At 40.1% G+C, this 16,688-nt stretch overlaps 1 protein-coding gene across 1 annotated transcript in view; it reads right to left on the reverse strand.

The window, feature by feature from the left end:
* The window catches only part of stt3b (STT3 oligosaccharyltransferase complex catalytic subunit B), a 77,927-nt gene that overhangs the window by 17,450 nt on the left and 43,789 nt on the right, over positions 1 to 16,688 (reverse strand). The window contains exons 3-6 of the mRNA XM_078266986.1: positions 14,422 to 14,709; positions 7,385 to 7,450; positions 1,869 to 1,968; positions 210 to 308 (exon numbers count right to left, since the gene is read on the reverse strand). Of these exons, the coding sequence (XP_078123112.1) occupies positions 210 to 308; positions 1,869 to 1,968; positions 7,385 to 7,450; positions 14,422 to 14,709 (553 nt within the window). The remainder of the gene's footprint in view (positions 1 to 209; positions 309 to 1,868; positions 1,969 to 7,384; positions 7,451 to 14,421; positions 14,710 to 16,688) is intronic.

The following is a 16,688-nucleotide window of genomic DNA, read 5'->3' on the forward strand; positions in this document are numbered from 1 at the left end:
GATGGTATACTGAAGGAAATGAGAGTGAATCAACCAGTTAGATTGAGTCATAACTTGTTAAAAATCAGGCAGCAAAATTTTCCAAGAAATGCTGACTTCATCACTGCACTCTAGACGACATTCACGTTTAAACTTTGTAGAAAGGAAATTTGTTCTTCCAAGAAGCTCGCAGGATCAGCTACCTTGGAGGTAGAGAGGGTGGGACTCACCGGCAGCAGCCATGTGCTCGCTGGTCCTGATAGGCTGGAAGCCGACAAAAGGGATCTGCATTGACAGTACGAGACCCACAATGTAGAAAGTGCTGTAAGCTGTAAAGAGAGAAGAGAAACAGGAAAGAGAGGGTAGATCCGATAAGAAATAATAATCAAAATAAACAATTGAACTACTAAAACCTTCTTTTCCACTACTCCAGTTTGAGTCCTACTAAGATAAATCAACCTCAATATAGGTATTTAAAGTCTATTGATTTTCACTGACGCACCTCAGAGGGAGTAAATACAAAATACCCAATCTAATGTCATCGCTGATAAAATGGGAGCTGGCTCGACGCAGTGTGGCGGGAGGCCTGGAGTGAGACGACGGTGCTGAGAACAGTTACCTTCGTAGCTGGGGGGGAACCAATTCGCAGACACACCAGCTTAATTAACATTTCATACTCTTCCTGAAGATGTGCCTCGTTTTTGAAGTAGTTGTGGCCGCCCTCAGCTATCTCTTTCTCACACATCTGCTATTGACTCAAGACAAGGGGGAAAGAGATGAATTGTGAGGGAATACAGACTGCAAGGCATTTTATTAAACTGGGGTTTTCTTTCTTTTCCCATTTGTATGTTCCTTCGAAGTGACTGAGAGACACCTGGCTCTGAAAAGAGGAGCTGCAAGATGTAAAGAGGAGCGCAGGTGAGGAATATAGGACAAGCCTGAATGTCTTTTCTAGTCAACAGAATATGACTACAAATATATTTCTCATTTGCTAAAAAAGGTGCATGAGGTTGCTGAATGATACTCTGGCTGCAGACATATTTGAAGAACAATGAAGGTAGGAGGATACTTCATCTAACAGCCACGCATCGTCAATTTAGAAATCTATTCTTGAAGAACCATTTGTAGAAAGAGCAGAGGGAGGTCAAAGCCCTCTCATTGTGAAGGAGGCCATAAATTATTTTCAAAGCTCTCAAAGACTGCTTTGCAGTTACAGTATGTGCAACTTATAATCATGTGTAAAAGATACTTGGCATGGTATCATTTTTCTTGACCTCAACAGAAGTGCCTGCCATGAGCTCGCGACTAAGCTGACGGCTGTGTGGAGGGTTTGAAGTATTGAGCTTGAGTTCTCTGTGCCAAGAGATAATGTGCTGGAGCTGCCACGTGCTCTGTTGAACTGGGATGTTCAGTGGAACAACAAGCATATCCTCTTCACCAGCGCTCTGCATCTGGTATTTGCAGCAACAACAAAAATGTTTATTTTTATATATATATATATATATATATATATATATATATATATATATATATATATATATATATATATATATATATATATATATATATATATATATATATACACGATCAGGTGGCTGCGTTTACTGTTAAGTGGTGTGTGGATGTCTGCACTGCCAATGATGGAATGCTTACAGTTGTGAAAGATGAGCACAGACGTGACTGGGCATTTGAGCTTGTTTCAGGGTCAAATGCTTGGGCAACGATGTTGGGAGACGCATAGAAAAGTGTAGTGCTTTGTCTGTTTATTGCATACATTTCTACTCCGATGGAAGAGGATCTGAAAAGACTGCCAGTTTCCATTCAAACGAATGTATGTAGAGGAAGTCACACAGTAAAAGTTAATGTGTGTGTGCGTGCGTGCAGCTTACCAATGTAGACTCTTCTGCTGTAGCGTTGCATCAGCATCAGCACAAACACATGCAGAGGAATCAGGTTGATAATAAACACATAACCTCCCCATGCTGACACCTGGAACACACATACAAAGACATGTCAGTCAGCCTGCTAGGAATGGTCTTCTTCATTTAGAAAGACCTGGCCCATATGATCAATTACTCTTCATTTAGCTTTTTGTTTCAAAGAAGGTAACCCTGCTGAGTCGAGGCCTTCCTGTTAAAAAGCTACAAATCAGCTTTGCAGGACCGTTGTCAGGTTTGCCTCAGTGACAGGTGCTAATCGAAACAGAGTCCTGTTGAGACACGAAGGGTTTCCCATGTTACTTAAGCTAAAAAACATTTAAAAACCAGTTGGATTATCGGAAAAATGCATGTCACAAAACCGAAAACAGCCGATACACGATTATCACAGAGCAGCGACAATATGCTGAAGTTGTTGGGTCAGCAAATCCAAATAAGCTCCAAATGCAGAAGGTGTTGATTGGATTTATTCTTTCTTGCTTTTAAAAAGGTCTATATGGAAATGCAATATAAAGTGCAGATTAAAAAGTCTGCCAAAATCAGATTGAAAGGTTCTACAGTATAGCTTTTGACTAATCATACCTCCAATATACAGTATAGAAATACAATTAAAAGTGGAATATGTGTATGTGACTATAAACATGAAATCACACAAACACACTTTGAATTAAATAAAAAGTAAATCAATCCATACATACAAATGACACTTTGAACACACACACCTTGAATAGAAATTTAAGAATAGATGTAAAACCATCTTACTGCCTCTTCACTATTAGACACAAGCACAGCTATAAAAAACTAGGCAATCATACTTTACATGTTAGACGTAAAATGTGAGATGCACCAATAACTTTAAAAGCTCCACTAAAAGTATACCTTAAGCGTTTTTGAGGTCAGCTAAATATCTGCTGGATGTGGGGGCTATAAAACGACTCTACAGAAGCATCACTGACAAGTTTTCAATTGCTAATATTTGACTATAGCAAAGGGCAAATGGAAACAGTGAGAGCACTAGACAGACAGAGAGGAGAGCATAAAGAAAGAGTCTAAGTGTTGAGAGAAAGAAAGCGAGACAGAGGAGAGTTGTAAAGTGCTTGAAAGTAAAACGGAAAGAGTGAATAAACAGGAAAAGGGATTGCATGTAGGAAAATTGTTTGATCCTTTATTCACAGCAGCTGGTCAGAAAGAGCCCCATTGCACCTGCTCAGTACGTTGAAAAGAGCATCCATTACACTTTAGCAATCACAGGAAAAATGAGCACATCATCTATAATTGATTAGAAAAACATGAACATGCTACATTAAGGCAGAGAGTAAAAGAAATCTCCTAAATAAATGCCTACTGTAGCTAAATGTTAGGTGCCATTATCGTTTGGCAGTAGTTTTCATCTGTTCTCTCAGATGGTGACAGCCAATTAGTGGCATGAAGCAGTGTAATGTTGAAGGATTACCAGAAAAGACTTCAATTTAAGACTCATTTTAAGTGTTGACAGAGGCGGCTGATCGAGTCTCTGTTGCTGACTGGCTGGGAATTAACTAAAAACACAACACTCAAAACACAATGTGCAGTGCTACTGGCTCTGTTGCTGTAAAACTATAACATTTGTAAATGTCTAGTGAGTATGTATGATAACAGAAAGGAGGAAAACAGAAAGAGTGCAGACCGTGTAATTCAAAGCCCTCTTTCTCTGCATTTGGCCAAAACTGGCACAAAGGCGAGATCTCACCCTGTCACTTAATTTTCAATCGATAGGTATGTTTGTGAAATCATGGCATGTGTTAATTCACAAAAACCACGCCAACCGCACCAGTGTTTATCTGGTAAACCTAATAAAAAAAAGCCTCTTTAAAATGACTGATTCTGTAAGCTAGGCTCTCTAGCATCACTGTGTTGCATTATTGACTCAGAGTCAAAGTAAAAAAAAAAAAAAAATTAGGTTGGTTTTTCACCTTTGGGCACATAATTGGGACGTGTGTGAATTTGAAATGATGGTTCTATCGGCCAGCCCTTTGCCCAAACCACAGGCTAACAGCTGAGGGCAGGAACCAGAAAATGTTTGTTTTGTTTGTTTTAAATCTTTTAGCGGTTATCGCTCTCATGCATTTCATACCGGGCTTATCTGATGACTGCGGGGCCACTCTGAAAAGGAAATAGAGAACACAGCATGCAAAAGGAAGAAGGGTTTTACTGTGTGTGTGTGTGTGTGTTTTTTCCTCTCTGGTTCATTAAGAACACTTTAAGATGACAATAAAAACAGACTGCTCTGTGAATCTACATTAGATTCCCTATGTTTGCACGGCTGTATGCCTGCAATATGAGTCAGATGGTGATCCAGGACTAAGGCTTGGGCATAGGCCAGACTCCTGCTTACATTGTACTCCTATCACAATGATACTCTTTAAGATAGATGCTAACATCAGCATGCTAACAATGACATGCTGATATTCAGCAGGTATAGTGTCCAAAATCTTAGTTTAGCGATGTTAGCATTCATCGACAAAGTCATTAGGATACATCTTATGGGGAACATGTATATCTGTGAAAAATGTGCCAATCCATCAAGTAGATGTTGAGATACATCACAGGTGAACACTTTGACCAGCTGATAGCATTATTAATAGGCTTCATACTCTGGGGACAATGGACAAGAAAATCAGAGCAATCCATCCAGTAGCTGTTGAGATATTTTAGTCTGGACCAAAGTGGAGGACTGACTGACCATTGACATCCCTAGAACCACGCAGCTAGCATGGTTAGAGAAAACCTGAGGAGCCTTGTGTTTAGGACATTAAATCAATACTTGATTAAGCAAAGGAGCGTTTGGCATGTACTGATGTTACAGGTTGTTCTGCTAGAGTGGAAGTTGGTTAAATGAGAAAAGTAAGCCAAAGCTTTGGGAATGAGCAGTGCATTTTTGCTCTGTCCTCGGTCTGTCACCCCCTCCACCCTCACCCCTGGAGGGATGAAAGGAGAACGTTGCATAGCTACCAGAATGGTTCCTGTGGCTCCTGTCCATCAGTAGGGTCCTGCTGCTCTGATCCTCTTCTTAATCTCGTCCTTCTCTGTCCTTTCCCCTATTATTATCCCAAAATCCAGGCAGGGGATCTGTCCCTCTCCATATCTGCTTTACGAGTGTCACATTTGATTAAGCCCCATTGGAAAACGACATTGACAGTGTAAGGTGATAAAAACAGTAGGGGTGGGTCAACGAGTGGATGCAGCACGTTGTGTGCAGGACCAAAATGAGACAGTGGGGGAGGTCGGTGGTGTTGATGGAGACATACAAGCCTAGTTTGCTACTCACTGCTAGAGGACTCATCTGCAACAGCGGGTGGGCTGCGGATACAGTACAGAGCAACATCACATCACTGAGGAGAGGGGTAGAGAGGGTGTGAAGGAGAGAAAGTGGTAAGGAGAATGAAACATGGCGACTCCATGTTCCCATTGGTTCTGACGAGGGCAGTGTGGAAGTTGCACATCACAGCATATTCTCTCGTCTTATCATACTGCGTTTCTCTCCATCTCTCTGTCCACTATACCCCCCCCTACCTTTCCACCGCTCTCTCTCTCTCTCTCTCAATCCGCTCTATGCCCCCTCGGACGCTGTGGCCCAGTGTGATCGATAAAGCTGGATTTCGGTAATCTCTTTCATTTGATATCTGTCTCACTGCCGGCCACAGAGATTTAGCCTGGAATGAGCAAGAAGCTGGAGCTTTTCATAGGCACTCAGGCTCCCTCACATACACATGCAAACAATCTGTCACTGCGGCATTGAGCCCAGACCATCCTCTTATCTCATCTCTCTCATCAATCCCCTGATGGGTTTGTGCCTGAATTTATGAATAATGCAGACAACACTGGCTAAACTGCTACTCTTTCCATGCCTTGCCAGGTCCATGCTGGACAGAGGACCAATGCTCCCTAACACTACCATCTTAGGAGCACGGTTAATTATCAAGAACCAGATCTGAATTTATAACTACCTCCAAACATATAAAGTGGGATTTGTTGTTGACAGACCAGGGGTCTCATTTATAAACATGGCGTACGCACAAAAGAAGACGTACGCCGCTCTCTACGCAAGAATTGGGATTTATAAAAAGCAAACTTGACAGGAAAATGTGTGGCCCTCCACGGACGATCTGACCCAGGCGTACGCACAGAAACGGGTGAAATGAGAAACGGCGACACTGACAGCAGATGGATGAAACACGTGAAACTGAGACCATTGTGTTAAATCGAAATACTGCCGCTCATTGATGATATGAAAAATTCATGAAGCCATTCTTACAATTAATATCCTACACAAACAACTGTTTGATCGATCTGCAGTAAAAAACTAAATTCAAATGAGGATATATTTGCAGGAAAAAAAACCTCAAATGTTCTGTAATTATTATATTGGCATGTTATGGAATTTATTCTCATGAATAATAGATAAACAGGACAAATAATGTTTACACTAATGCGGTTTTCGATGCCTCCATCTGGCAGAGCACATCATTTTAATATGGTCATCGTATACAGTATCATAAGGTTTTATACAGTGTTTATTTTTATCACTTTAGATCGTTTTATTTTTGTTTGTTGTAAAGCATGTTCCAACCACTGTGAAAGGTACAATAGAAAGTTTTACTAATTACATGCTCCTTGCGCACAACTATTTGTCATTTATAATTAGATTAATTCTGACACTTTTAGCTTTTTAGATACAATCAAACTGATGGGTAGAAAAAGGAATGCCATGCGTAATGACGCACAATGGCTGGCTTTGCACTGTTGGGAGATGTGGCAAATGGAGACCGACAGCAAGAAGACTTATGACCCGTTTCGTCCGTACGCCACTTCTGACGCAAATTTGCCGCACAGTTTTATAAATGAGGCACCAACGCTAATTTACAAAAAGACATTTGCAAAGCATGGCAATAGTTTCATAGGAGGGAAGAAGTCTAACTAAAATGACAGAGCATTTCCTGCAGCAGTGTATAAGAATAGAGCATTTTTAATGTCCACTCTTGTTATCACAGTGCCGCAGAATCAGTTAGTGTCAGTGCGTTCACTCAACTCTTGTCTTGATTTTACATTTAAATGAAAAGATTGAAACAAAATCCCTTGTCACTTATGTTGAATTATTTTTATGGCAGCGCAAACATGCTGCGATTTTTTGCTTGCTAAATATACTTTAGTGTCATTGAGGTCGATGAGAACAATACAAGCAAAATACAAAACACACATCATACATTTACATCAAATAAAAAATAGAAATGTGTAAATAGCAGAGTAAAGAATAAAAAAAAAAATGAATAAGTGAAATTAATTAAAAATCAAAAGAAGGGAACAAGTCATAATGTGATTGACTTACAATTCTCATTGGGATTAAAAAGAGGATTAAGTCAAATTTGTATTGTATGGTTAGTGTGTAGCCAGTGTGTTTGTGTCAATGTTTCTGTGTGAACTATTCTTACCATGTAGAAATAGGAGAGACAACAGCCAATGGTCCAGAATACAGAGCCTGTCTTCACTGACTTCACCTACGAGAGAGAAACAGAGTGTGTTATGAATATATCCTAATGCTTCAACATCAAATAAGACAAGTAGACCGACCCCCCTTTGTTTACATTGTGATTCACCATATTTAAAAGTCAAGACATTTTAAAACTAATGTAAAATGGAAAGGTGTAAAACAAACTCAAAGTTACATTTAGAATGGGTTTAAAAATGCTAAACTTTCCGTTGTGTGTCTTTAAAAAAGCATTTTAATGATTACAGTTTAATGATCACAGCAGATGTGGAACAGTCAGCTGTGGTAAGAGAGGAGATGAGAAAAGAGAAGTTCAGACTTGTCTAGACCGACGAAAACCTCTTGTAAACAAGCTCTCCTTCCCCGCCACAGGCCGATAAAGCAGACAAGTGTACACATTAACATTTAAAAACACACTGTGATAATGACAAAGTTGCAAGTGCGCGTGCGCGCACACACAAATTTAACAGTGTACTTTTGAATTCAAAATCAAACTCTGGGAGAGTACAAGTGACAATGGGGGAGAGGGGAGGTTAAGAGACATGATTACATCCAACAATGGCTGAGATTTGCTAGTAATACCTAGCAGAGCATCCCAGACAGACCCCTTGATCAATAAACTGCACAGACAGACACACTGACGCTGCTTCAAACTGTTGGCGCATGCACAAAAATAAACTGTCCTCAAGCAGTGTTTCCTCATGTGTTGAGGTGGGCCACAGTAAGTAGGTCGGTGGTGACCTGATTATCATTCTCTCCTATACGAAGGTGGAACTTTTGCTGTTATAGGGCCTTGTTGCTCGGTTTCTAAAGTGCCATTGCGATTAGATTTAGGTCTTTAGGGGAGATGGGGATGATTTTAATATTACATGCCCTGGTCACAGTTACTATGCAAGCTGGTGTGTTCTCCTCAGACAATATTCCCACTCAAATTGAGCCAAAATTAGTGTGCAGCCTTGCATTGTCCATTCAGAGGCATGTATATATTCAACTGGCGCGTCAACCCCCTTTTCCAACTGCCCTCCCAGCCACCACTCTTTTTGTCAAAACACAGAAGTCACACAGTGTGATACCAGCCCATCTAATTAAATGTGAGTCAAGAGAAAGTGTGGCATTACTGTTACAACATTATAGGCATGGTGCACAGGGTTAGAGCGAGGCAGTGAAAGTGTGTGTGTGTGTGTATTCATGTTACGGAGAGCTTTGGTGTTAAAAAGGAGCAGCTCTCCTGGGTCTGAGAGGATTCAATTATAGATTATACGATGGTGATGGTGTGTGTGTGTGTGTGTGTGTGTGTGTTAGGAGAGAGGGGGTAAACACAGAGATTAAGCTAGTGAAGTTGAATGGGTTATTAGCGGATAAAATGAAGGAGTCGGATAATGAAGATTGGGCTGAGACTTGAGAGCGGCTCTGTGCGTTTTTGCCATGTGAAGGAGAGGACGAGGGTAAAGAGACAAGGAACAGAGTGGAAAAAAGGAACGAGCAATAAAGAGATACAGGAAGAGCGCATGGTGGGAAGAACAAGAAAGAAGAGGCAGAACGCAGAACACAGCTAGAGCAAAACAATGGCAAGGACAAAAGAAGACAAGGACAATTAAAGGGAGACAAGATTGAGGAAAGACGGAGAGGAGGAAAAGAAAACGCAAAGACAAATGTAGGTAAATGAGACTGATATGAGAAGCAGTGGTGCATGGCTGAGATGATTGTTTTTCAGGGCCCTTGCCAAATAGAACGGAGGACGTGAGAGGTGGTAGGTGATTGGAGAGGGATTTTTGAAATGGCACAGCTTTGCTGATGACACATCACCTTAAGAGGCAGTGATGGCTGCTTCAAGGAACACCTGCCTCACTTGTAGACGTATTGTCCATACAGACAAGATGACAAGAGGTCATAAGCGCAGAGACAAACAGATGTCCCTAACACACAACATCTATCGGTCTACATAAAGAGGCTGACAAACATTTCAATTGTTAGGCAAATTATCAATTATGATTTGGGCATCACGACCTACCATGACTGATTGTTCTTAATATTATTTCAAACATTTATAAAGTGGACTGTATTATTCCATAATGCAGCTCAGTCGTATTTCATAACGCAGTTCTTCCAGATTTCACCTGAAGTTCACCCTTTACACAGTTCACTTGTCTGCAGCTTTGCAGAGTTTGCAGTCCTTCTTGCTCAACTGTCTTAAGTTGGATTTTTAAGGCTGACATCGATACAAATATTTGGCGATTTAAAAATTCGATATTCCGATATATCGGCCAATACACATTTTTTAAAAAGAATCCAGAAACGTGTAACAAAACAAACAGATTTCCCTAACATTAGTTATTTGTAGTTATTTATGAGTCCTCACTAAAATATTATGATAATGCAGTTTAAAAATAAACTTGTTTGTTTTATTGTCACAAGAGAACAGAGGAACATCAAAATATATTAAAGTTCTGATAAATAAAATGTATAAAAATACAAACTTAACATATGAAACTTAAAGTCCTTTGAACAAAAACCATACCAAAAAACAAAATAAAAGAGTGTTGCCAACAGGGATGTTGTAGAGTGCCCTCTGGTAGACGAACTATGCAACGCCAACACTCATAACATGGCTGAAGGGTGTTTTGTCTGTTTTTATTTTATTTTTTAAATATTCATTTAATTGGCCATTATAAATGTCGATACCGATAGTTTGGAAAATGCCTAATATCGCCAGATAATATCAGCCCGCCGATGTATCGGCCTGGCTCTACTTAATATGCCTCATCAACAAAAATTCACACAGACTCTACAGATAAGTTTCCTTGAAATATGATTTAAAGGGCTCTGCAGTGTCCGTGACTTCAAATTCAGTGTGGTTTGTTTTCTTCTGTATATACAGTGCTCAACATAAGTGAATACACCCATGCTAAAGTTGACTAAAAAGAGGAATAAAAAAACTCTTTTGGAAATTGATCTTAATGCCTTAATTAAAAATATTAGGAAAAATCCAACCTTTAAGGACACCAATTTTCTTTGTGAATGAATAATGTATCGTAAAGCTGTATATACATGTGTGCATAATATACATTTCTAAGTATGTTACTCTCCCAAATCACTGTATGTTTGAGGATGTAAACTCTCCCATTGACACTATTAGCCGTTTGGTTTCACTCTGGTGAGTCGGCACACAGACACAGTGCCAGGTGTATTGTATCGGGACTTAAACTGTAGACACAACAGGCATGCTTAGCCAGCCACCTGGATACCAAACTCTAGGTAATTGCCAAATCAGAAACAGTGAGGGAGTTGTCCACAAGCACAAGCCGAGTGTCTAATATCAGCATGAAACTGCATGTGGACATGCATCCATGTACGATTTGACAAAGTAACATAAACTGGGATGGCTGAATCCTTGGACAGATAAAAGCTCCCTTCCAACCTGGCGGCAACTGTACTTCCAAGCTTGTTAATCTGTGACAAACAGCAGTGAGGCATGGCAAAATACCTGCACCACTACTTCTACCTGGATGAAAGCCTCCACCGCGCAGCATATCTTTACGCTTGAGTATGAAAGGGAAATCAATGCCTTGAAGGTAAAATAAAACAAATTGGACAAAACGCCTACGAGCTACTATTGCCATTCACTGCTTTTCTACAGCTTGGATGAGGACAGTTAGAGTACTAGTATTTATGCTCACCAGCCTGTCTAACATAGTCCACCACTGTCATTCAACAAATGTGTGTATGTAGTTTTTTTTTTTTTTTTTTTACATCCATTACGACAGTTAAATTAAACATCTAAAATTTAACCTGGAAACCCTTCATTTTAGAGTTTAAATACAAATACCAAAACTTTATTTCTTTTGAAAAACCAAAAAACATTAAAAAAAACACGTGGATGCTGCCTTTTTGTTAATTGCTGAGTGGTTTACAGATCAAGAGTTTTGCAGCATCTACGACAACTATGTTTCATTTGTAGCCCTTTATAAAGAGACATCTTTATGCACACACACACACACACACAGGTGATGTGAACATAAAGTGACAACCTCGATTTCCTTGTTTCTGAATTGAACATCTGCGACATGCAGGAAAACATGTCTTTGCATTTGTTGTGTGGATATTTTAGGCTTAACTGTAGCCTGAATCTGTTACTGCGTGCTGTACAGTAAACTATCAGCTAAGACGGAACATTTTATAGTGAATGCTAATGAGCACCATTGTATGGCCTCTAAATACACTTACGCATAAATGTGGGGGCTCCTGCAGGCCTTCGAGCTGTAAAGGTACTCTTTAACAGCTGCAGGCAGTCATGTTTGAACGCTGCTGGTATGATGAAAAAAAATCATCAATGTAGTATCATTTTAGTTTAATTAAAACTTGAGCTTTATTTGCCTGCCTTATCTATAACCAGCAGTGAAACGTCTCCCTACAACTACGCAGCTACAATTGGTAATAACAGACATGTAGCTTATTTGCATGAGTCGCCAAAAGCATTGCAGCATCCTATCATGTGATAGTTTTCTAGCTATTACCCAAAGCTTCTGACAAAATGTGATGTAATTTGCCAAAGTAAACTAAGCAGCAGGAGCGATGCAAAGAAGACATAAAAGCAATGGGTGACTGCTGGTATTTAAATTTATTTGGTCATTTATGTTCTTAATATTGGTCTTATACAACATTTAAAGCCAGAGATAAAGATGGCTAACGACAGTGTTAACTACAACTGCTTTTCATTACAGCAAAGCATTAAGGATAGCCTTAATGATTTTCAAAGAAATTATATTGTACAGGCATTCTTTCACAGCTGCATGCATCTTTGTGAAAAGGCCATGCATGTTCTCCTTTAATAAAAAAGGCCTGTGTAAACAGCTGATTGCAGATCACTTCCTTACAAACAATTCAGTCTTTTGCTCGTCTTTTACATTGATAAATTCGACAATATTAAATTTGGGCTCGCTTTGAATGTTCATATTCATTTGGCACCTGCTCCTGTGCAGGTTAACCGTGCAAGTGTAAGATTATTTTACAGTGGCGACTGTAATTGCTTCACTGTAACCTCTTATCTTTATATTCTATGACTCCTGTCTACAGGAACATGAGGCAATTTTGTTAATAGAAAATCATTTTATAGACTAGAAATATGCCCACAGTGCTCTAATGATAGGCAGTGATATCTATGTGTTTTGCTAAAGCAATCCTCTCTGACCTCAGCAGCAGAAACTAACATCAGGTACTGTCCACATCTATTAATTTCATCGTATTTTTTTGTGACAGAAGAACCAGCTAGAAATCCAGATCTTTCAAGTCCAGGGCTGCCAGCATGCACAGTCAAACCCTCTTCAAATGGTTGAAAATGCAGCAGTCTGGTCTTCAACCAGCCAAAACAGCTCGTCATTCCACTTTTCATTACTCTCCACTCGGTGCCCTGTTGCCGTTCACTTTAAGTTCAGGTCACTAATGCTCGCCTACAAAGTAGCAACAAACATGGCACCCATGTACCTGAATTCCCTCATTCAGGTGTATGAGCCTTATCATTCACTATGATGTGCAAATGAACGACGACTGACACTTCTCCTGTGTGGTCCCTCGGTTTTGAAACTAGTTACGGAACTTCATTCGGTCCGCAGAATCCATTTTGGTCTTTAAAAAAAATAAATAAATCGCACTTATGTTACTTTAGGCACCAACAAGCCTTGTGGCACTTATCCTCAAGGGTTCTTCCAGATCTACTGTGGCGTGGATTGTATCTTATTTGTACGCTTTGTGTGGGCAATTCATATGTGTAATGCACTGCTCTTAATCTGTTGATGTTGACCTCTTAAGTGTAAGGGAGAAAACCTGGTTTGACTGAAAAAGCAGATTATTTCCATTTACTTGTTAACTGGAAATGTTTATAATTTTTTTGTTTCCTTTCCACGTTCATTCTTAATTAATTTAAGTTTAAGTACAAAATAAAACCTGGATAAAGCTTAATACAGAATGAAAAACCCCTCAATGCTTGTTAAGGCTCCAATACCAAGGAAGAAGGGGATGATGAAAACATTTTTGTAAAGCAGAGGACTTCAATTTCACATTAAAACGTGCAAGAGGCACTCATAGTAAGATAGCTATGGGGCTGTAGGGCAGCTGGTGATGCAACTAAAAAGCGACACACCAAGGTACACTGACAAGTCTGAAAAGTCTGTTTCATACTGTACATCTTTCAACTTGAAAAGCTCTATGCTTCCACCTATTGCGAAAGCCCATTTAAAAAAAAACATTGACACCGTGGTTCCTGCAAACATTCAAGCTGAATTTTTTCAGCTTGGAAGTTTTTTCAGCTTTCAAGGTCTACTTGGCAGAACAAGAATAACCCGGACAAAGTTGTTTTGGGCATAATATTTGTTACATTCAAAATAAATCTGACCTTGTTGAGCACAGTGATGGTGTGAATTCAACAAGGTCAGCTGCCCTGTATGCAGGTAGGTGAACCCGCTGTATTTACTGACTGGCAGTGAAAGTGTATTTGAAAAAAGGAAAGAAAAATTGATGGGGGGGGGGGGGGCATTCAACCTTTAACCAGAGATCTTTTTTTAATTCTACCCTTAAGGTCATCTTATTGTGAAGGTGTTACAGTGCAGCATTCAGTTTCCTGGGCTCCACATGGTCGGCAAAGATGCCCAGTGGGCCTTTTAAGCCTCTGGATAAATAAATAAAAAATAGGGCTAATTCTCTGGCTACATAAAGCCTGTCCTCTGAAAATGAACAGACTGAGCCCTCATTATTGGGGTAGAAATGTCGACAATGTTTTTATTTATTTTTTTATAGCAAAAATAGATTTAAAAGCTGAGTGCGCACATGTTCAGGCTTTATTCAGATTTTTAACAAAGGAGAAATTTAACCTGGCCATGGAACATAATATCAGAGGTACATCCCCATTACAATTGCATATTGGCCTAAATTACATTTTTATGTACAGTTACTCATCGCAGCCTTCCTTCAAGTGACCAGTGTACATACCCAGAGGTAGTAGGTGAATTGCAGGGCGAAGATAGCGATGCCCTCATTGTCGAAAGAGCCTGCGACGGAGCGGGAGATATAGCCAGGCACGATGGCGATGAAGCAGGCCGCCAGGAGCCCTGCACCCTGGTTCCACAGCTCCCGCGTCAGCAGGAAGGTGGAGATGGCTGTCAGACCGCTGAACACCGGTGCCAGAAAGACACACACGTCACGGATGTGGACAGTGATGTGGAGCAGGTTGAGCATGTAGTGGATGAGGCCGGCAGTCACCATCAACCCCGGGTATACCTGAGTGAGGGGGCAGAGAGAGAGGTTGAGCATATGAAGGGTGGGAGGGATGTTGGGGACAGATAATGAGACACCCGAGTAGAGAGATGGGCGATTGTTGGTCGAAAAAAAGGCATGTGATGACGTAAACTTGGGTTTTAGGTAATTGTTTTCTGATGTTTCGTGGTCAGATAAATTAATCAAGAAAATAATTGTGGGATTTATAAATTATAATCTTTTGATGAAGCCTTAGACATAAGTAATGGTAGGTGTGCTAAAGGGGACAGTGCAAGAAGAGAGAGGAAGCATAAAAAGGTGCCAAGAGGGAGAACATATTTTAGATGAAGACAAGAACAATTCTGGGCATTACAAACAGGACGACCATGGAACATAACAAGCTACATTATCAATACCTTTTATTGATTGAGACAAAGGCATCTACACCAACACACTTATTTAGAGCCAGTAGATTATTCTCTTAAAAAAGGGAAAACAATGCTCAAGTCAACTAGATCTGCCTTAAGACTTATTTGTACAGCTAATTGATGAATCATTTGGCTTCGAAAATGTCAGAAAATAATTAAACAATGCCCATCACAATATCCAGAGCCAAAGGTGAACTCTTTAAAATGCTTGTTTTGTCTGACCAACAGTCTGACAATGGAAGATATTCAATGGGAAATATTCAATTCACAATTATGTAAAAGACATTTGCGATTTTTTACTTATTAAATAACTTAAAAATGAAGTCAAAAAATGTTGCCATGTATAGTGTTCTCTAACAAAAAGTTCAGTTGAAGCTGTGACCTGAGTAGGCGAGGCCTCGTGCCCCTGTCTCGTCTATATGTGAGAGCAGATCCAATTAGGGCCCTGTGTAGTACACTGGCTGTCTGAAGTAAAAACAAGGCTATGTTTAACGTGTGAGTGATGTTCCTGATATGTGCTCTCTGTAGCTCTCAGTCCATACTCTTTGCCTCGCCACTAATAAACTCAGGTCTTCGCATCTCTAATTAGCCAGTGCCTAGGAGACCTAATCTTCATCAGCCAATCTGCTTCAATGAAAATCAACCATGTCTTGCCTCTCGGCTCTAAGGATAGGATTTAATCTAATGGAGCGGTATCCTGCCATTTACAAAACTACTGTTGTAATTATTAGCCATTTTGGACTCTGTGGTAGGGCCCAGGTTTCCAAAACATTACAGAGATGATTGAGATTGTTCATCACAGCCTGCCTCGAGTTTTGGCTAGATGGATAAAAACAAAATCTATGTGCATAATTTAGCAGTACTTTTCTCCAAATTAGCATTCAAGAATGCATTACATTGCATGTTCATTATGAAAATATCAACTACAAACGACAAAAGCCGTTACCAAAATGCATGTGAGTCATTGTCCTTATGGCAACAAAGAGTGGTTTATTGGCTTGACAGCCCGTTGTTGTTATGGACTGTCACATTAGAGAAGCCTTCCTTCCTTATCTACAGCTCAGGAGAAAGAGCAACTGACAGTCGTCCTCTGGGGATTGGATGGTGGGTGGAGTAAAAGGGGAAATAAGAGAGAGGGCAGCTGGACTGGTCTAAGCAGGAAGGCTCTAAACAGTCATTAACTGATATCTGCTCGTCCGTCTTCCAAGCGGTGTGACCCATCCGAGACTTAACGCTATCATACACAATTAATGACTGTCGGGATCATCTGTCCGATTTTGAATTAAAAAAATAAATAAAAAAGGGACCACACACAGGGTAGAGAAAAGGCAAAAGCAGACAGTTGATGCGAGATGATGAAAGATAAAAAGCCAGAAAGGTTAAAGAGAATGAGGAGGAAAAGTGAACTGTAGTGGATGAAAGGAGAGAAAGGGTATGTTAAACAGAGCGCAGGCGGGTAAAATGTTTAATGTAACAGAAAAGAGCCTCGTCACTGTTCTTCGGTAGAGCAATGGTGATTTTATGAATTCCACCTGGAGCCAGAAGTCACAGACCACCTCTCCGCATGTGAAAGGA

Source organism: Sander vitreus, chromosome 14 (genome assembly GCF_031162955.1).
Source record: "Sander vitreus isolate 19-12246 chromosome 14, sanVit1, whole genome shotgun sequence".
In the NCBI taxonomy this organism is placed as follows: Eukaryota; Metazoa; Chordata; class Actinopteri; order Perciformes; family Percidae; genus Sander; species Sander vitreus.